This window comes from Telmatherina bonti (genome assembly GCF_933228915.1).
Source record: "Telmatherina bonti genome assembly, chromosome: 24".
NCBI classification, from domain to species: domain Eukaryota; kingdom Metazoa; phylum Chordata; class Actinopteri; order Atheriniformes; family Telmatherinidae; genus Telmatherina; species Telmatherina bonti.
The window spans coordinates 10,149,573-10,171,722 of NC_136633.1; the positions used below are offsets into that span (position 1 = coordinate 10,149,573).

A 22,150-nucleotide genomic window follows, 5' to 3' on the forward strand; every position below is an offset into this window, starting at 1 on the left:
AGGAATGGAACTTAATTTAATGAGTGAAAATTTACATTTGAAGCAGCCTCGACGATGAAAACACAGTGTTCTGATGTGAGTGTGTTGTTTGTGGTAAGAACTGAAACAGCAGGTTAATCTGATTAAACAGTGAGAACGTAGAGATTAACTCTGTGTTTTCACGAACACAGGGCCATGGGCGGTTAAACCTAAACCATCGAGGACAAAAACTGTACCATCAATGATCCAACCTGAACCATCAAGAAACCAACTGGAAGATCAATGATCCAACCTGAACTATCAAGAAATCAAATGGAACCATTAATGATCCAACCTGAACAATAAAGGACCAAATCTGAGCCAATATTGATCCCATGTGAACCTTTAATGATCCAACCTGAACCATCAATGATCAAAATTAAACAATTAATGATCCAACCTGAACCATCAGTGATCCAATCAGAACCATCAATGATCCAAATTAAACAATAATGATCCAACCTGAATTATTAATAATCCAACCTGAACCATTAATGATCCAACCTAAACCATCAATGATCCAACCTGAACCATCAATGATCCAACCTGAACAAATAATGATCCAACCTGAACCATTAATGATCCAATCTGAACCATTAATGATCCAATCTGAACCAATAATGATCCAATCTGAACCAATAACGATCCAACCTGAACCATCAATGATCCAACCTGAACCATCAATGATCCAACCTGAACAAATAATGATCCAACCTGAACCATTAATGATCCAATCTGAACCATTAATGATCCAATCTGAACCAATAATGATCCAATCTGAACCAATAACGATCCAACCTGAACCATCAATGATCCAACCTGAACCATCAATGATCCAACCTGAACAAATAATGATCCAACCTGAACCATTAATGATCCAATCTGAACCATTAATGATCCAATCTGAACCAATAATGATCCAATCTGAACCAATAACGATCCAACCTGAACCATCAATGATCAAACCTGAACCATCAATGATCCAACCTGAACCATCAATGATCCAACCTGAACCATCAGTGATCCAACCTGAACCATCAGTGATCCAACCTGATCCATCAATGATCCAACCTGAACAAATAATGATCCAATCTGAACCACTAGTGATCACCCCTGAACCATCATCCAACTCAAACCATTGTTACAGTTGCCTCTTCTTGATGGCCGATTGGACAGGAAGATTTCACAACCCTCCTCGGCCTCAGATGTAATATTCCACCACCACAGCGGGACATTTGGACCTCTCCATGATATTTCCACCAGGCTCAGGAACAAAGGAAACCATTGTTCTCAGGTGAGGTCTCATGAGCCGAGGCCCTGTGTACACTTGGATATTAGGGCATTGTTGTTGGAGTTAAACCCAGTTAGGAATGTGTGAGTGCTTATCCACTTTTAAACAAACACACACACACACACTTAAAGAAGATGTGTGTGGGAGAGTGAATGAGTTTCTATTAATGCGTCTACTAAGTTTAGAGTTGCATGTTTGAAGTAATGGAGGTTAAAAGGCTGCTAGATTAGGACATCACTGTCTTAATGGGATCAGGTAGGTAGATCAAGGCGGGATTTCACACACATACACGTGTACACACATAAACAGACTTTAAAGTGCATATCACTGCCAGATCTGACTTCCAGCAAGAATGATGGATGTTGCAGCGCATGTCTGAGTGAAGCTGTGACGCTATATTACAGCCTGCATTACCAGAGATAATTATGTTGTTCTTCAGCTGCATGGATGTACGAAACATGATATAAACACATTAAAGCACATTATTTCAAAGGAACTTTTTTGTTTGTTTTGGTATTATGCATGTTAAATGTATGCACACGTCAGAGAGGTGAACCAATCATAAAGAATGTATGAAAACTGTATGAAAAGTGGAAACTGTTTAAGTTTGGATGAAGGGCTTAACTAGAGAAAAAATAAGATAAAGGGAAAAAAAACTTGAATATCCCATTTTATGTCTCACATCTGGATTCAACAGTGTGTACCAATTTTAAAGAAAAATCTTAACAATGAAGTTTCAGAAGCAACTTTTGTTCCCCTCTTTTATCCAACTTTTCTACTGAAGTCACATGTGAGCAGGATCCAGAAACACTGCTGTTCTCTAAGGGGTTCCATTATTGTCAATGGAACCCCCTGCCCACATCTGCTTCACAGATGTGGGCAGCTTCCACATCTGTGAAGCTCCATCAATGCTGAAAAATACATGGAGGTTTTAGAGCAACATCTGCTCCCATCCAGACGTCTCTTTCAGGGAAGACCTTGCGGATTTCAGTAAAACAATGCTGAACCACATCTTGTATCCATCACAGCAGCATGGTGGAACAGGAGAACTGGTCTGCATGCAGTCCAGATCTTTCACCAGTACAAAACATCTGGAACATCATGGAAGCAGAAAAACAGAAACTAAGGTACAGGACTGTAGAGCAAAAAGCTGATTTTCCCTACAGAGATGGAAGCGAGACACAAAAAGCCCATTCTCAACTCTTCCTGAGTCGCTCTGTTTTTTGTTAGCAGTCATGCTAGAAAAGCTCAGCTCATATAGATATGCTGTTGGGAATGCGAGCAGTAGTAGAGCAACTCTGTTTCTGCATCTCTTCAAGACTTGCTGCCTGCTGACATGTCATCACGTTACCTGCAAAGGACTCTAACTGTTTTACCAGACCAATCAGCTTGTTCACGAAGACCTTGCAGGTAAGATGTGTCATGTCTCTTAGCTGCTTTGCTAGCTCTAAGGCAGCAAGGCAATGACTCCGCCTGTCAGTGGAGAATCAGCTGCTTCTTACCTTCACAAACAGAGAGATGTCGTAGTCTTGGTCCTGAGGTGAGCTGCTGTCCATTTTCCGATGGGATATCAGCCTGACCTCCTCCCTCCTCTCTGGGATCACCTCCTCCCGCTGGGGTAGGTATGAGTGTCCATCCTCTAACAGCACCACTCGTTTTTTCTTCACTCGTTCATCTTTCTTCTTTGGCATGGATTCATCTTTGATGACTGACTTCAGCTCCTTGATCCACTCCTTCCTCGGAGAACCCTTCTCTTCCACCGTTGCTTCGTGGCTTACCCATTCTTTCTTTCCTCTCTCGGTCTCCCAGATGTCCTTTTTAACTGGCCGGAGTTCTTTTCTCCAGTCCTTCACCTCTGCTACCGTTTCTTCCTCTGGTTTTTCCTTCTTAATCCAGTCGTTATCCTTTCTTCTGGGTGACAACACTTTTGCTTTTGACCTTCCATCTTTTTCAAGAGTCTGAGGCTGCTGGCACAAAATCCCGTTTTCCATGACCTGCTTCAATCCTTTCACTTTTCCATTTATATCCAACTCTAACTCTGTACACTCATCTTTTCCTTTGTCCTTCACCTTTTCCTTTCCAGATGGTTTCACTTCCTTTTCCTGCTCTTGTTTTCCTTCCTCCTTCTTCTCAGCATCGGCCTTTCCTTCTTGCAGCTTCAGAACCTTGGCGTCACAGGAAGGTGCTGCCATAGCAGCAGTGATTTGTGAACCTGGCACCTCGTCTGTCTCTTCAATCTCATCATCTAAGACAGTTACAGGATCTTCTGCCAACTCCACTTCTCCATCCATGTCTTCATCCTCTCCTCTCTCTGTATCTTCCACAGGGTACTGGGTGATGATGTTCCTCCAGTCTGTCGCCAGTTGTTGGAGAAACTGCAGATGATGCTCTTCCGTATCTCCTCCCTGACTTTCTTGTGATGGGACCTGAGCTGTTGTCTGGCGGAGGTCTTCTTCAGACTTTTCTTCAGAAGTCTCCCATGTCTGTTTGTCTACAGGAACTTCTTTTACAGGGTCCATTGCTGCTTCTAGAGGATCATGTGAGGCCAGTTTTTCTTCATCTCGTCCTCTTTGTTTCTCCTCAGAACCTGACTCTCTGACACCTTTGCCGCATTTCGTCTCTCCTCCGTTAGTCACTGTGGACATCTCTACCTGGTGGATTTGGTCTTCCTCTTGCTGCTTGTCCTCAGCTCCTTCTGAATGTTCTTCAGGAGTTACCAGACTCTTCATCTCTGGTTGACTTGCTTCACTTTGTCCATTTAAAACATCATCATCCTCACCTTCAGGGCAGTTCTTCTGCAACGTAATGCTATCATCAACAGACTCTTGGGTCATGAAGCTGAAGATCTCTGGATCATCTGGATGGACTGAGGTTACTTTGGATGGTCCATAGGTCTCAGCTGGTTCTCCTTTTGGACCAGCATGTGGAGTTAGAGATGGATTGAGCTCAATGTTGGCTTGTTCGTTTATCGTTGTGTTAACGGAGATGCTTGATGTTCTGTCTCCAGCTTCTTCCTCAGGAAACAACCAACCTGTCTCCTTAGCAGGAGCACCAGAAGCCCCAAGAGCCAAATGTGTGTCCACGATTTCTTTTTCTTCCTCCTGTTTGTCTTCTTCATCCCCCCTTTCTTCATCCTGCCCTTCACTTGTGTCTGATGTCTCCTGCAGAACTTTATCAACATCTGATCTTTCTTCTTCTGTTTTCTTTTCATCTGCCTCCTCTTGCTCTTCATCCTCCTTTTCCACACATCCATCCTCACTTTCCTCCAGTGTTTCACCCTCTCTTGCTTCTCCGTTTGATAGCACAGACCCTTCATTAATCCTACCTGTCTCATCTTCACTCGTTCCTTCATGTTCACCCTCACATCGCTCCTCTTCAACCAACATCAGATCATCTTCACCTACCTCCTCTGCTAGTTCCACCTCCTCATCTTCCTCAACTCCCCCATCACCTTCTCCAACTCCCCGGGTATCCAGATCCGTGCAAACAGCCAGCGGGCTGTGGATGACGGCTCCGTTGGACAGGTCAGGGTTCTGGCAGGTGCTTGACTGAGCCATGGGGGAAGTTTACTGGGAGTCCAGGTTTTCAGGATTTGGCGTTATGAAGTTGTGTTCCAGAGATGTTTGAAAGTTTAGGATTGCAGAGATATTAAAGCTAAAAGTTTTTCCAGTTTAGGTCCAGATGGGGGGAAATTCTCAGTTTCCAGAAACGGTCAAAGGAAAAGCAGCATTTCTCAGGTCGGTAAAGGATCCAGATCCTGGAAGCTTCACTGAGTGCAATGATTCCTGAATGAGTCTGAGGTTCCAGATGAATGATACCCCGTTCCAATCATCAAAGGTGGATGATCTAAACAACCAAAAAGCAGATTTATGATCCACCATTGAGGTGTGTGAAGCACACACACTCGTTTGCTGCAGGGTTCTGCTTTTAGTTCTGAGTGTTAGAAATCAGTATAAACCTGCCCTCTCGCTCTCTCTTTCACCCTCCCTTTCTGTCCTCAAGGGATTAAACGAAGGCTGATCTCCACATGACCAGAAGCTTAAACCCCTCTGCCACCCAGGGACCAGCACCACTTCACTGGGACTTTCTTAAACACACAGTCTGATTTGACCAGGTTTACTTTCAGCCTTGCTTTTGTCCTGTTTGCTTTGTCCTGTGTTTAAAAACAATTATTATCTATTAATTCGTTTTATTTGTAATAAAGAGATGTTGATTCACAAATTCAATCATTAATTCACTAAAACTAAAACTTGTTTCATCTCTGAAGCTGAAGAAAGAAATAATGAGGACTGAATTTTCAGTCTGCCACAAGAGGTCAGTGTTTGCTTTTCAGACGTTAGCAACAGAACGACATGAATCAGAAAAATAATTCATTTTTAGTAAAGTATTTCCATTTTTATTCTATTTTAAAACAGAACAGCAAAACCAGTAATCAGAACTAAATCCTAGTTTGCACGGCCGGATTAAAAGTGTAGAGGCCTCTAGGCAAAATGAGCTCCAGCAGGCCACAAATGTGCATGTGTCTGCTCAAACAGTCAGAAACAGACTCCATGAGGGTGGTATGAGGGCCCGACGTCCACAGGTGGGGGTTGTGCTTACAGCCCAACACCGTGCAGGACGTTTGGCATTTGCCAGAGAACACCAAGATTGGCAAATTCTCCACTGGCGCCCTGAGCTCTTCACATATGAAAGCAGGTTCACACTGAGCACATGTGACAGACGTGACAGTCTGGAGACGCCGTGGAGAACGTTCTGCTGCCTGCAACATCCTCCAGCATGACCAGTTTGGCAGTGGGCCAGTAATGGTGTGGGGTGGCATTTCTTTGGAGGGCCGCACAGCCCTCCATGTGCTCGCCAGAGGTAGCCTGACTGCCATTAGGTACCGAGATGAGATCCTCAGACCCCTTGTGGGACCATATGCTGGTGCGGTTGACCCTCGGTTCCTCCTAATGCAAAACAATGCTAGACCTCATGTGGCTGGAGTGTGTCAGCAGTTCCTGCAACACGATGACATTGATGTTATGGACTGGCCCACCCGTTCCCCAGACCTGAATCCAGTTGAGCACATCTGGGACATCATGTCTCGCTCCATCCACCAACGCCAAGTTGCACCACAGACTGTCCAGGAGTTGGCGGATGCTTTAGTCCAGGTCTGGAAGGAGATCCCTCAGGAGAACATCCACTGCCTCATCAGGAGCATGCCCAGGCGTTGTAGGGAGGTCATACAGGCATGCAGAGGCCACACACACTACTGAGCCTCATTTTGACTTGTTTAAAGGACATTACATCAAAGTTTGATCTGCCTGTAGTGTTTTTCCTCTTTCATTTTGAGTATAACTCCAAATCCAGACTTCCATGGGTTGATACATTTGGTTTTCATTGATCATTTTTGTGTGATTTTGTTGTCAGCACATTCAACTATGGAAAGAACAAAGTATTTAATAAAAATATTTCATTCATTCAGATCTACAATGTGTTACTTTAGTGTTCCCTTTATTTTTTTTAATTGTGTACACACACACACACACACATATAATGTGTATATATATATATATATATATATATATATATATATATATATATATATATATATATATATATATATATATATACATATATATATATATATATATATATATATATATATATATATATATATATATATATATATATATATATATATATATATATATATATGACGTCTGTCATGCTTGTAATAGAGGTGCATTTTAAAGGTTTGGATTAGATTATGGTCCCACCTTAGATTAGTACAACATATTGGAGATATGATGAAGACGGGGAGTATATATAATAATCAATAACAATATTTTTTAAAAAATGTATAAAACACTTTTTTAAATACACAGAATTAAAAAGATAAAAGAATAAAATACAGTAATGACCATTTAAGTGACTAGTATTCAGGCTGAGAATGCTGTTCTATGTTTATTGATTTATCATGTATCATTTTCTTTTTCCTTTTTTGTAAATTCTTATTGTTAGAAAGATGTATTACCCTCTCATTCTGTTGATATAATAATTATATAAGTAAATAATAGAAAAGTATAAAACAAAATCACAACACAATACTATATATTACAGTACACACATGAAACACTGATTAACGACATTATTACAGCACAATGTTATTTCACAAAGCACGTGTAATAGAAAAACAAAATAGACTGATTTTGCAGATGAAAACTTCATACATATTAAAAGTAAGTGCATTTTAAATTGACCTATTTTTTTTAAATAAATACATTATTCATATAAAGGCTTTTTTTTTTTTTTTTTTTTTTTTTTTGATAACTCACATACTGCAATGGACTGGTGAGCTGTCCATGATGTACACTGCCTTCACCCAAAAGACAGCTGGAATAGGCTCCAGCATCTCTGCGACCCTGAATTGGATTAAGCGGTTTGGAAATTAATGAATGAATGAAAGGATAACTCACATACAAGTGAATATATGCAATATAACAAACATGGCTGTGCTTTTACAATTGTAACATTTGAAATGAGGGAACAATTGTGAATAGTTCAAGCAATACATTAAAAAAATTTAATCAAAAGTGCAAAAATGAGGCAAAACATTGCAAAAGATAACAAGACTTCAGTCTGAGACCATTGAGTCCAAGGGAATATCGTGTAAATAGGAATACATTGTTTGAGCTATGGGGTTTTCCATACAATTCAAAGATTTTACATATAGTTTGAGCTCATTCTTAAAAAAGATCAAATTATTCATTCATTTTCTGAACCGCTTAATCCAATTCAGGGTCGCGGGGAAGATGGAGCCTATCCCAGCTAGCTTTGGGCGACAGGCAGGGTACACCCTGGACAGCTCGCCAATCCATCGCATTATTAAAAAAAGATCAAATTAGGGGAGCATTTCTGAACTTTACATTTGTGAATAAAAAATTTGGCTAAACATAAAAAGAGATTTATACAGTGTTTGCCTTTCTTATTTAATCAGCATACCAAATATAATGGAATTTCTATTGATAGATATTGGAGACAATGTAAAAATACAATTTAACCAATTTTGTAACTTGGACCAGAAAAATTATACTACAGCACAAAAGAAAAATAGATGATCAGTACTGTCAATATCTTTTTCACAAAATGTATAGACCTTTTCTTGAATTTTAAATTGTACCTGAAATAGTTATTTGGACGGATAAACATCGTTCATTATTTTGTGATGTGTCTTGTTCATATAAAGCATAGACATCATTTATACATAAATGCCCCATTGAGCGCTGGAGAGCGAACCAGCATCGCCGCCATATTGGATGGGTCTCCGCTTTTGAGTCTTGCTGCAGAATCAACGTAGTTTCCCCACAAAGCTGTTTTTTGTGGAACAACTCGTCTATATAACACACAATCAAAACACTTTTCTACATAACTGGTTTATAAATAATGTTAACACAGTGAATAATCTACTAAATACAAATGATAAATTTTACCCCTATGAGGTGTTTAAGGAAAAATATGATATTGATGTTTCACAAAGAAAGTTTTACATGGTAGCATGATTACCTCCGCCAAGGAGGTTATTTTTTTACCGGCTTTATCTGTTTGTCTGTTTGTGTTCGAGATAACTTAAAAAGTTATGGACGGATTTTCATGAAAGTTTCGAGACTAGTTGGAAATGTGAAAAGGAAGAACTGATTTAATTTTGGTGGTGATCCAGATCACTGTTTGGATCCAGGAACACTGTCAGTTACCCAGAGTGTTTTTCTCGGTAACTTATAAATTGCAAAGTTTTGATACTTTATTTTCAGACTTTGTAAAACTGTATCTCTATGTTGATGAATTAATAAATGTAAATAAATAAAGGAAAGACTCAACCATAGTTAAAAGAAAGCTAGCAACTATTCCTGTATTTTGTTCAGCATATGGTTACAATAACCGGCGAAATATTGAAAGCAGATCATGTGGAATCACATTTCACAAGGTTGAATAATAATTCATTTGACCGGATAAAAATAGACAGACAAATCCAAATGCATCAATTAACAATCAAACATGTTAGTAAAACATTCATTTAAACATTTTGTCATATTGTAGCTACCTTATGTCTTATTAAATAATATACAAAAAAAATATTTTAGCATAAAAGTATGTTATTTTTAATATTTTACAATGATATGTATCATAACATCTCAGTCCTTTGTAAAAAACCAAACTGTGAAAAAAATCCGGTAAAATTGGTGAAGTTATTGTTGTGGTTGGACCTACACCTTATAAATAAATGCATTGGAGACCCATTCAAGATGGCGGCGCGATGAGACGTCAGCTCACATAGGCAGTGTGATCCATACCTGGTTTAAATGATAAATGCAACTTTTGCCAAAAATGAATCTGAAACCATAGAACACTTTTTCTTTCAATGTGTGCATGTATCTAATTTTTGGTCTGACTTTCAATTAGATCTTAAGAAACATTTGGGTAAGGATTTCCTTTTAAACGAGTCTTACCTGCTACTCATTTTTAGAAATTTTCCACCAAAAATGAGTCATATATCATCAATTTGCTGATTATTTTAGCAAAGTTTCCCATACATAAAATGAAACACCCTCTTTTTCTCTCCAAAAATTTCATCTATGTACTTATTTTCTGTGATCCAAAAATTGAACTGTACTAACCTAAAACATACTAAAACTCTGTGCAAACTATATAACTACATCACTGGTTGATTCCCCTTGTATTATACTGTTTGTATGAACTAACCCATGAAATAACTTTTTGAAAAAACTTAATTTAAAAAAAAAAACAAAAACAAAAAAAAACGTCTATGTATGTGTATGTCTATGATATAAAGGCTTTGTTTGAATTTCACTTCCGCATCCTGCCCTGATTACGTCATTTCCGTTTGTGGTTGTTTGGTTAAATAAAGGTTAGAAAAAGAAACTCGTCCAGCGGAACCGAACAGTCTACGACCGGAACCGTGGTTCTGTTGCCTTTAAAGAGACATTGATACGGATAACATTGAGAAGCTGGATGTGGTGTTGGAGCAGTAAGAAGTGGAGCAGTTGGAGGCCGGGTCAGCTGTTTCCGGCTCCACCTGTCCGCAGCAGCTGTTCGCAGCTTAGAGCAGCTTTGTAGCTCTTAGCCGGCTGTTTGGACGGAACCACGGAGCTCTTTAACCCAGCTTAGCATGAAATAACTCCTCCATCTCTGTTGGTGAGTACCATCAGAACCCAGGAGGTCGTCTCTGTTCATGCGGCTGCTTGTTTCAGGAAGCGGCCAGTGGAGATGCAGCAGGCGGGGACCGGCGGGGAGGAGGCGGCCGCGGTGGACGTCCAGTTCACCGACCTGCCCAACGCGCTGATCGCCTGCAAAGTCCCGGAGGATCTGTTCGACGACAGCAGTCTGAAGGTATCTGAACCCCCTGAGATCTGTCTGTCTTGTAGATGTTTGTAAACGCTGGAGGTGGTGCGTTCTTGTGGCCCAGATCTGGACCTGGATCGGTTTAGTTTTTGGTCTCGGAAGGTCTGACTTCCTGGCTTTCTTCTGGTTTAAGGATGGTTCTGGTACAGTTTATCTGCAGATGATGCACTGTATGAGCAACATAAAGGTATGCGTCTGGTACAATATTATTATTATTATTATTATTATTATTTTATTGTACTTGTTTTCCCTACTGATGATGGAGGAATTCATGTTCAGAAGTGTTCCGGCTTCCTGTAGAGGAGCAGCACTAAATGAAGTAACAGCTCATCTATTTCTTGGTCTGGGCCGGTGGGTCATGTGACTGCATCAGTCTGAAGTCCAAGCATCTGGAAGAAGTCATCAGACTCTGTCTGGTTTGGAAAGACAGTGAAGATGGAGACTAGAAGCTCAGTTTGTCATGAGGATCTAGTTATTCTGCTTTCTCTGATCATGTGATGTACAGCAGCACGTCCTGTAGCTAAGAGGCGAGAGGCAGGGTGCCTCCTGGACAGGTCGCCAGTCTGTTACTGGGCCAGCGCCATAGACTGCCTATAAAGAGATGGGCGGAGCCTCCGTGACGTCACCCGTAGGTTACTGAAGAGCTGAATTGAAGCTCGGTGGGCGTTCCTACCATCGCCATCTTGGCAGGGGCGTCTTGCCCGTAAAATATAAATATGGACAAAGAGGTGGAGCTGAGAGGGGGGCTGTGAGCATCATGTTGGATGATTGACATCGAGTGAACTCCGAGCTTTCTGTAGCTAAAAGCTAACCGAGCTAACCCGGAGATAACAGGAGCTAACCAGCTAACGGAGGTAAGCGGGCTAAAGCTAAGTCACCTTGTTAACCGGCTAAAAACCGCAGTTGTTCTACGTTCTTCAGACTTGAAGCGGGAGATCAGATACCTGTCAATCAAAAGGACACACCCCTAAATGTGCTGAACTCGGAGATTAAATTACTTTAAAACGGGCGAGTTAGAAAAAAATTCACACGACTGCTGCTGGCCCTGGGTGGTGCTGGATCGGGTGCATGTGTGGGGTGGTGGGGGGGCATTGACAGGGGTGGGGGGTAGTTGTGGGGCCCTGATCGGGGCCCTCCTATCCCCTGCTCCCCCGGGGGTATCTCACAGGGGACACGTTGGGAAAGAAAGGTGAGGGCGTGTATGAACCAATGTATGAAGTGGTGAATGAATGTTAGAGTAGAGGGAGTAAGGGGATGAATCAGGGTGAAAGAATTTAGGAAAGTGGGTGGGTGCAGGGATAGGAGGAAGGGGGGGTGTATGCAGATGGGTGGGGGTGTGTATGTGGGGTTATGTTGGTGATACGGGGGAGTGATGGGGTGGGTGTACAATGAGGAGTGTGAATGTGGATAGAGGGGTGTAGGGAGGTGTGTGTGTGTGTGTGTAGAGTGGGGTATGCGTGTATGGAAGAATGGGTGTTTATAGAGGGAGCAGGGATGTGTGTGTGTGAGGGGGTGTGTGTGTATAAAGAACGGGGGTAGGAGAGTGTGAGTTTGAGTGTGTGTCAGAGAATGGGTGGATAGGGTGTGTTTAAGGAGGAAGTGTGGATGCGTTTGTGTGTGTGTGAGTGTGTGCGTGTTTGTGCTTGTGTGTGTGCGTGGGTGCGTGCATGGGGGGGTCTTGGTGTTCGGGGAGCGCTGCTGGTGCACTGGGGTGCGGCCTGGCTGCCGCTCGGTGGCGGTCTGGGGATCCCGGCTCTCCGTCGGTGTGGGCTGGGCCCTCTGCCTGCGGGGGTGGGGGGTTGCTTCTGGGCTCTTGGGGCCGTGGGGCCCGCGCTCTGTCTGCCCTGGGTGGCCGGTGCCCGGCGGGGCCGGTCCTCGCTGGTCCGGGCCTGCTGGGGCCTGTTCCCCCTGACTGCGGGGGACTCTGGCTGGGACCCCCCCTCTGCCTCCTCCTGGGTCGGTGCATGGCTGGCTCCGGGGTGGGGCGGTTGGGGTCTGCGCCTGGGGATGGCTGCCGATGGCCCTGGTCTCGGGGGTACTCCTGGCGTGCCTCTTGCCTTTGTGTGGGAAGGGTCACACTGGCATGATCACCTTTTCCGGAACACGTTCCACTCTGCATGTTCTGCATGTGACACAGTCACCGAGTCGTCACGCAGTTTTATTCACTAACAGCAGCTAGTTTTCTCATTTCTGTTTGTTTCTCATTTATATTTAACTTTTTAGATTCATAGTTTAGTTACTATGATCTAAAGTTGGCTTGTATGTGTATGTATATGTGTTAATACTGGCGAGTGCGTATAAGTTTGTACGTATGTGTGTGTGTGTGTGTGTGTGTGTGTGTGTGTGTATATGTGTGTATGTATGTGTGTATATGTATACATCTGTAGGTTGTTTTTTACTTTTTGTTTGGGTTATTTTTTAGTTTTTTAGTTTTTTTTTCTCTCCCTTTTCTCTCCCTTTATCTCTTTCACTTTTCTTATGAGGTGTTTTCTCTCCTTTCTCTTTCTGTCTTTTGTCTGTCCTCTCCGGTCCAGCAGTACAAACTCTACAATTCAAACAACAATACAAAATAAATATAGAAATAAAATAAAAATTCAGAAAGTCAAGGGGATCATTATATCTATGAAGCTTCCCTTGGCAGAGAAAATTTGCTCAGCAGAACATCCAGACCATCATTCTGCTGCCTAAATGCTGGACAAGACAAAAAAAAAAAAAAAAAAAAAGAGAAAAAAATTCACTCCCCCCACAGTTGTCATGAAGGTAAACCTGACCTATTAAACCTAAAACGGGTTTTTGAACCAGGCTGTAAACATGTTTATTTCTGCTGTGAAGTTGGCCTTTTTAACATGGGAGTCTATGGGGATTTGCTCTGTTTTGCAGCCCCTAGTGGATGAAGGGGGAACTGCAGTTTTATGCACTTCCGCATAGGCTTCACTTTTAACCACTGGACGTAGCGCAGAGCGATAGGCAACCACTCATGGTCTCGCTCATCCCTAGGAGAATTTAGTGACCATTCAAACCAGAAACCAGCGACCTTCTTCATGTGAGGCCGCCTTGCATCATTACACCACCATACAGCCCTTCTTTCAGAAACTATATATATTAAGGGTTTAATGTTCAGAGTTGATCTCTAAACTGTCTCCTTTATTTCTGAAAGTTCTGCATTTTGATGTCTGCTGTCCTCTGGTATCTACAGACTGGTTCTTGCTTCCTGCTGGTGTCTGTTGCCTGACATCTGCAGCCTGATTTTAGTCAGTCTGATTCCTGCTGCCTGGTTTTTGTCTCTCTCTCTCTCTCTCTCTCTCTCTCTTTCTCTCTGCAGTCTCTTCAGCACAGAACATTTGGTACCAACCATTTTATTCTAAATTCAGATCTTTTCTTTTCTTGGCAGCTCTGGTTTAGGGGTGCTTCTGGTATAGTCAGGCCTGGTTTGCACCAAAACTCTTCATAGGGCTCAGATGCTGGTACCAGAGTCCCACCAGTCCCAACAGGATGGAACTGTTTCATGCACCACATTGGTTCTTTTGCTTGTCTTTAAGTGGACAGGTCCAACATGTCAGAAAACACAAGGACTCAGATTTTACTAAAGAGCGGATGTAGGGCAGAAGAATCAGGAGCATCTCATGGATTTTTCCAGTAGGACTCAGTCGGCGTTGGCATGAGATCATGGAGATGTGAAATAATCAATCCTGAACACTTTCCAACAGATTCCAGTTCAGATTAAATATGATCACTTCCTGGAGTCTTGCTTGGTTTTATCTCTGTTAAACATGAACAGATGGATGAATCAGAAACGTTCCTCTGAAACTTTCCAGCCGCCCCGATGAAAAGCAAGACAGACAAAATGTGAGCGTTTGTTTTGAGTGAGAGTTAAGGGAGCAAAAGATCAGGAAGCTGGGATTTCACAGAAAATGTCAACAAACAAGATAAAGACACTCAGAGAGGTCACAGATTTCTGATCATACACTGATTGTTGGGTCATATGATGCATTTTGTGAAGTAGACAGAAAATAAAGCAGCTGCTTCGAGGCTTTCCGTGATCCAGACTAAAAGTTGGAGGTCGGCCAAAAAACAAAATCTCAGATTTTATTCAAACCAAACCGGATTTCTGATTTTAGTTGATTTTCTTTCTTCTCTTTCTCATTGGCTGCCGAAGACTGCTTTTTCCACACGGTCTTGTCTAGACTCTAGTAGACCCCTCTGTCAGCACAGTATGCCACCAGTCCACCTTGTGGGAACACTGGGAACAATCCTTTATAAATATTTATACTAGGGATGGGAAATCGAATTGAAATCAAAGAAAAAAAAATCGGGATTTTTTGCTTTACAATTTTAAAATAGATTTTTTTAAATAACTACAAATCTATTATGAAGTTTTTGTAATTTTTATTGGTTTTATTGATCTTTTTACTTGTCTTCTTGGGCATTATAGCAGCAGAATGATGGCCTGCCTGCTGTGTTGTTTTTTCCTAACTGAAATTAGGAAACATGACGAGCAAAAACATTTTTTTTTTTTTTTTTACCTTTTTTTTAAAAATGGTTTTTAGTCTGCAAAAATAAGGAATATCGAAGGATCGTGAGAATCGCAATTTAAATGAAATCGACACCCAAAAAAATCGCAATCAAATCAAATGGGCACAAAGCATATTGTCAAAGCTCTAATATGTATTATAATTATATTATAATTATTTTGTAGTATCAGCATGTGCAGATACAGCACCACTTCCACGCCTGGCAGATCTTCTACAGTTTCTTTTTAACTAGTTTTGTGTTGAAGACTTGTGTCTTTACAGGAAACCTTTTCAAAATAAAGTCATTCCCGTCTCTGTGTAGATGTATCCAGAACTGATTTTATCCTCCCACGACACGGCCCTGGTTGAGGAGCATATGTCAGTTTTCATCATGCAAACACAGTTTTTATTTGATATTTTTACTGTTTGATTGTGCTTATTTTTATTGCTGTCTTACAGACCATTTAGTATTTTTCTTTGGATGCATTATATACAATCTGACGCACAGATTGTATGAATACTGTTTTAATCTAGGTTAGGAGTGTCCAAAATCCATCCTCCAGGCCTCCAATTTTCAAGTATTTTGAAACACTCCTGACTGGAAATGATGAATTCAGATTTTCTTAGTTGGGTGTCCCTTAAGATAATTACTTTAACATCTATCTTTTATTCTGTCTCTTCTCCGGGATCTTTCCAGTCAATAAAAGTCAGTCCCCCCATTGACTAGTTTTATCTCTTAATCCTTCTTTTCCTTTCTTCCTCTTTTATTTTTTTTTGTCTTGTCCTTCGATAGTGTTCTCTTGGATTTCTTTGGGGAATCAGCTACAGTACGCATCCAGAACATCTAGTGTGTTTCTATCCAGCTGTGACCATGTGACATGGTACCGTAAAGTGATCGACCGGGAGGGAAACAGAAACAGGGCGCTGCTGGGCAACAGCAGCTCCAGGAATGTGATGATAGATGCCACTTAGCTGTCAAAATGGGAAAGTTCTGGAGAATGGCTTTAAATTTGGTTAAATAGATGACAAGTCAGTTCACAGTAAAAAAATCAAAAGTCCACTTCCAAAAGGGGCCGTGGAAGTTGCACTTAAGAAAACCAGGGAATAAAAATCACAGCAGCCAATTCACCACTGTGTCTGCCTGTGTGTGTGTGTGTGTGTGTTGTTTGGCTGTCTGTCTTGTGAGCGAATGGGGAAAAAAAAAAGAGAAGATGAACCAAGAACATGAGGATGGAAAAAGTTCAAGCCTGGTTAACACTCACATGACCCTGCAGGCTGAACACACACACTGTAATGTTTAATGTAAACAAGCAGCACGCAACATGAGAGCATCACCTCAACAACATAACACTTTATTTTCCACATGCACACATTTTCCATGAACACACACAGGACAAAGTTCATCTTTGTGGTTGTTTATATGTGCACTCAGCTGCTCCTCGGTGTGTAGAGGTGTTCGTTAAACAGTTTACGATGGGCTCATTTCCAGCTATGTTCTCCAACCCAGCAGCATCTTTTCAAAGATCAGATTGGTTCTGATTTTTCTGTCAGGGCTAAAACCAACATTGCAGTTGGGACAGAGCTGGAATGGAAGCAGGAGTCCCGTCAGGACTATGGCGATGTTTTCTAATTATTTCATTTGCTAAATGAAACATGGCTCAGAAATGTGATGTGAAGAAGTAAGACGATCAGTGTTGCTTCCCGTACTAAACCTGAAGAGGGAACGCTTCCCGTACTAAACCCGAAGCGGGAACGCTTCCCGTACTAAACCCGAAGAGGGAACGCTTCCCGTAGTAAACCCGAAGCAGGAACGCTTCCCGTAGTAAACCCGAAGAGGGAACGCTTCCCGTACTAAACCCGAAGAGGGAACGCTTCCCGTACTAAACCCGAAGAGGGAACGCTTCCCGTACTAAACCCGAAGAGGGAACGCTTCCCGTACTAAACCCGAAGAGGGAACGCTTCCCGTAGTAAACCCGAAGAGGGAACGCTTCCCGTAGTAAACCCGAAGAGGGAACGCTTCCCGTACTAAACCCGAAGAGGGAACGCTTCCCGTACTAAACCCGAAGAGGGAACGCTTCCCGTACTAAACCCGAAGAGGGAACGCTTCCCGTACTAAACCCGAAGAGGGAACGCTTCCCGTACTAAACCCGAAGAGGGAACGCTTCCCGTACTAAACCCGAAGAGGGAACGCTTCCCGTACTAAACCCGAAGAGGGAACGCTTCCCGTAGTAAACCCGAAGAGGGAACGCTTCCCGTAGTAAACCCGAAGAGGGAACGCTTCCCGTAGTAAACCCGAAGAGGGAACGCTTCCCGTAGTAAACCCGAAGAGGGAACGCTTCCCGTAGTAAACCCGAAGAGGGAACGCTTCCCGTAGTAAACCCGAAGAGGGAACGCTTCCCGTAGTAAACCCGAAGAGGGAACGCTTCCCGTAGTAAACCCGAAGAGGGAACGCTTCCCGTAGTAAACCCGAAGAGGGAACGCTTCCCGTAGTAAACCCGAAGAGGGAACGCTTCCCGTAGTAAACCCGAAGAGGGAACGCTTCCCGTAGTAAACCCGAAGCGGGGAACGCTTCCCGTAGTAAACCCGAAGCGGGGAACGCTTCCCGTAGTAAACCCGAAGCGGGGAACGCTTCCCGTAGTAAACCCGAAGCGGGGAACGCTTCCCGTAGTAAACCCGAAGCGGGGAACGCTTCCCGTAGTAAACCCGAAGCGGGGAACGCTTCCCGTAGTAAACCCGAAGCGGGAACGCTTCCTATTTTGAATCCTAGAAATGTGTCTTGTTCAAAATCCTGTTTGAAATGTTGCCTCTCTGAAACCCTTTTGGAGATGTGTGAGGAAGCTTAACCTAAACACACACACACACACACACACACACACACACACACTGATAAAGCTGAACAAGTTGCTGAAACACATCTGATATTTCCAGATCTGTGTTCTGGTTTCTGGAAATATTTGACACTGTAAAGGGAAAACAGCGTATTTACCCCACTGCCCTTCTTACAGACTCACAGTCAGAGGTGCGCATGCATGGCCTGATGGTCTTTTTCCAGCTACACACACTCACACACACACACACACCTCCCTCCACTTGCAGCTCTCTGCTATTAATACCTCATAAAGTATGTTATCAAAGAGCATAGTTTCCATGAGCACCTCCTCCCTCCTCCGTCTCCTTATCCCTACATGTGTCCATCTTGCATTCTTCCAACCTCTGCTGTCTTTCCACCACTCCTTTGTTCCCCCTGTTTTCCTCGTGTCAGGTGACACGTCTGCATCAGGAGAAATGTCTCGTATTTTCCTTAAACAGAATTTCTGTTTAATCACAGCTCAGATTAACGTCAGTTGACTTTATGCTGATGAAGTCATTATTTTCCACACAACACACACACACACACACATTGTTTCTGTGTGATTCGTCAGTGATGGTCGGTATCTGTCAGGAGGAGGAGAACCTGCCGTTCCTCCTCCTTCTCCTCGTCTGATTGGTCTGCACTGCAAGAATGGATGAATGGGAGCAGGAAGAGCAGAGAGGAGGAGGGGATTGTGGGTAGTGCGTCATCAGCTGGCAGGAGCTCATTTAAGTGGCTGTGGAGCAGGGCGAGAGACAAACCGAGAGAGAGAGAGAGAGAAGGAGAGAGAGCTGAATGACATTTCCAGCTCTCCACACCCAATTCTCTGGAAAATTCCTCCAGTTTGTAGCTGAATCGCCAGAAAGAGCCTCGACTGAAGGCTGAAACCAGAGGAAAATTTTCTGGATTGAAGATCTGTAACCTTGAAATGTGGGTCAAGAGTCTTTCCCTGAGGACAGAGGAGGACCAGCTCTGAGATCCAGGAAATATACCTGACCCTTTCTGCTACTTCTGCCTGTCTGTCACCCTGGGGAAGGCAACGCTGCTCCGACTCCCCCCTTCCTCTTCTTCACCCCCAGCACCCTTGGCAACGTTGAAGCCGGTCTCAGCTCCCCGTCGGGCCCTGACCTCACCTGTCAAGTGGAAGAGGTTCCGGCTTCCCGGACTACCCATCATGCACATCAAAACTACCAAGTGTAACCGCTTCTGCCTGGTTGCCTCGGTGACGAACCAGGAATTGTTCCACCGACCTGAGGCGCAGGTAAGACAGAGGTCTCCTACATCCTCTTCAGATGTGTTGATGCAGTTGACTCTTGGAGTTCACCTTCGGGTTTCAAGTCCATCTCCGGACGTGTGATGGGACCATCTGATTGGTCCTCGAGTCATTCGGCCGCTGTCCTTCTGAATCTCTGTGGCCTCACTTCCTGTCAGTAAAAGGACCATAACTTGCAGAAAGATGATCAGATGTTTGCAAAGGAGAGATCAGCTGTTAGACAGGAAGTGATTTCTGACATCATCATCCTCGAGGGAAGTCAGTCTTGATGTGTTCACACCGGCCCGACAAGAATTACAGCATTCATTATGTGTGTGTGTGCAGGACATGTATATGACCCTGTAACAAAGCGTGTGTTCAGCATTCCATGAGCTCCTCTTCCTCACAGTTATCAGGAGTCAAAGATGAAGGTAACAGGTTCAGAGGAAGAGGAGGAAACGCTGCAGGATTTGCCTCATTAGTTTCCATCTTTGTTTAATAAAAGGTCGTTTACGGAGGCTCCAGAAGGACATTAAAGGGTTATTTGTGCTCTTTATGTGCACAAAGTCCAACGTCCATTTCAAATGTTGGCTGCCCTCGTCTTTCTGTGTGTCCTTTATGCTGGCATGTTTGTTTAGTAATTCATCCACTAGAGGGCGGTGTAGAGTTCAGCCTATGAGTGCTGACTTTGGTTTCAGACAACAGCAAACAAGGCAATGGTGAAAGAGATCATGATGATATTCATTCTGTCAAATGCAAAAGGCTGCAGTAGACGGTGGTGGTCTGTGGGGTCTTTAAATGCGTCATTACGTCTTCTTCTTTGTTGCTTTTGATGGTTGTACATAAGCCCATCCTGCTGAACACTGCCCCATCATCTCAGTTTTGTGTGTGTGTGTTTTGCTGAAAGTAAATCTTCCCGTTGTGTTCCTGCAGGCTAGCTTCGAGTCCTTGTTCCGGTCCTTCGACCCGGAGGTCCAGTTCCAGTACTTCAGGTCTTTCCGGCGGGTCAGGATCAGCTTCAGTGATGCTCTGGCTGCAGCCGAGGCCCGACTCAGACTGCACAAAACAGACTTCAACGGCAAAGAGATGAGGCTCTACTTTGCTCAGGTGACCAGCCGCTTCATGGTGCATGTTAACGGCTTCATGGGGAACAGTGGTCGTAGATCACCTGATCACCGGTTTTGTACTAGGATGAAGCCATTTGGTAAAAACTTCAGTTCTCTGGTCAGCACTGAATAAGACTTCTTTGTCCTCTTCTTCTTCTGCTGTCCTGCAGTCTGTCCACATTGGCAGTCCTCGCCTGGAGCCCCCCAAGCCTGAGAAGCAGTTCCTGATCTCCCCCCCTGCGTCTCCACCAGTTGGCTGGGCGCAGTCTCAGGATGCCACGCCAGTCATCAACTATGACCTGCTGTGTGCCATCTCCAAACTGGGACCAGGTGTGTATCCCATTGGATCACTGGTCTCTATGGAAGCTGTCTGGAATTGAAGTTCTTCATGGTGGGACTGTGGACCAGATGTCTGTATGTGTGCTGTGACTCTTGTCCGTGTGTCTCCTAGGAGATAAGTATGAGCTCCACACGGCCACGCCCACCACACCCAGCGTGGTCGTCCATGTATGTGAAGATGAACATGGCGACAGCTCTGCTCCCGACGACAGCGACCAGGATGATAAGCCCCGCCCCTCGCGGCCAAAGATCATCCAGACTCGTCGTCCCGACTACGTCCCTGGAGGGGTGGAGCAGTGAGGATGAGGAGGCGGAGCCTGGACTGTAACATTTATTCCTATCGGGAGTTCAGAGAGCTCTCAGGTGGTTTTTGGACTTTGAAGAGGCGCCCGAAGGCACGGCAGTGTCGCGTAGGCAGAGTAAAAAATAACGTTTAAAAAAATAATTAATAAAACACATGCTGCTGAGTGCTGCCTTCACTGCCGTGGGAAAGGCGGGAAACAGAAACTTCTTGGTGTGGTGTTTAGACATAAGACTGAAGGAAGCATGGACTCTGTAAATGTTTTGGTTCTTTCTTTGGACTCGGGATCTTTAGTTTTGCTCAGATTCTGGTTCTGTTTGGGAATTCGGAGGGTGAACAGAAGGAAACATGAACTCAAATTCTGCAGGATTTGATGCTTGGACAGATGGAAGCTTTCAGCTGATTTGAGCTGTTGCTCAAATCATCTGAACGCTGCACGGCTCAGCAGTTCTGCTGCTTGCTCCATCTCCTCTGAACATGACCAGGGGTCAGAACCTGTGTGATCTGCAGTTGTTCTGTGGATGGTGGCCGTGTGTGGACCATCTGACAGAAATGTATGTAGAAAACATGATGTTGCTGTTATTGACAACCTTTAAATAAACATGATGCTCCATGTCTGTTTCTGTTGATCAATTGGAATGATGCCTGCTAATCACCTGGTGGTGAATAAGGTCACCGCATCCAGTCCGAGGAGAGACAGCAGGGTAACGTCAGACCTGAAGACGCCTAGTTAGGTTTGGTTTCTCCGAGCTTTAGGTGATTATACTGATGATTGTCTCATTAATCAATAAGGTGGAATCACAGGCAAAGGATTTGATGATATTGAGGTTTCCCAGGCATTGTAATCATCAGTCTTGATATAGCAGTTCTGGCAGGGGAAGAGAGAGAAAAGTGTGCCTAAGCTGCTAAAATCACAGTATTCACAAAATATTATAAACTACAGTACTGCACTAAGAAGTGTGTCAGCGTCATAATGACGATATGCAAAAAGAAAAAAGATAACAATTACAATACTTACTGTTATCAAACGCACCCGCAGAGTCATCAGCAACATTTAGTAGGAAACAGATGGGAAGATGAGT

The 22,150-nt window shown here is 43.4% G+C and overlaps 1 protein-coding gene across 2 annotated transcripts; it reads left to right on the top strand.

Moving 5' to 3' along the window:
• The first annotated feature begins 10,208 nt into the window (after positions 1 to 10,208).
• Positions 10,209 to 21,676, top strand: LOC306773975 (calcipressin-1-like). Of its 2 annotated transcripts, none has more exons than XM_079263929.1 (4): positions 10,209 to 10,696; positions 20,256 to 20,429; positions 20,599 to 20,758; positions 20,880 to 21,676. In XM_079263929.1, exons 1-4 carry the CDS (start codon positions 10,574 to 10,576, stop codon positions 21,065 to 21,067), a joined length of 645 nt encoding a protein of 214 aa, XP_079120055.1. In that variant the 5' UTR covers positions 10,209 to 10,573; the 3' UTR covers positions 21,068 to 21,676. The 2 variants fall into 2 exon arrangements, with proteins under 2 accessions (XP_079120055.1, XP_079120056.1); XM_079263930.1 differs by lacking the exon at positions 10,209 to 10,696 and adding an exon at positions 18,819 to 19,331.
• Positions 21,677 to 22,150: the final 474 nt, after the last annotated feature.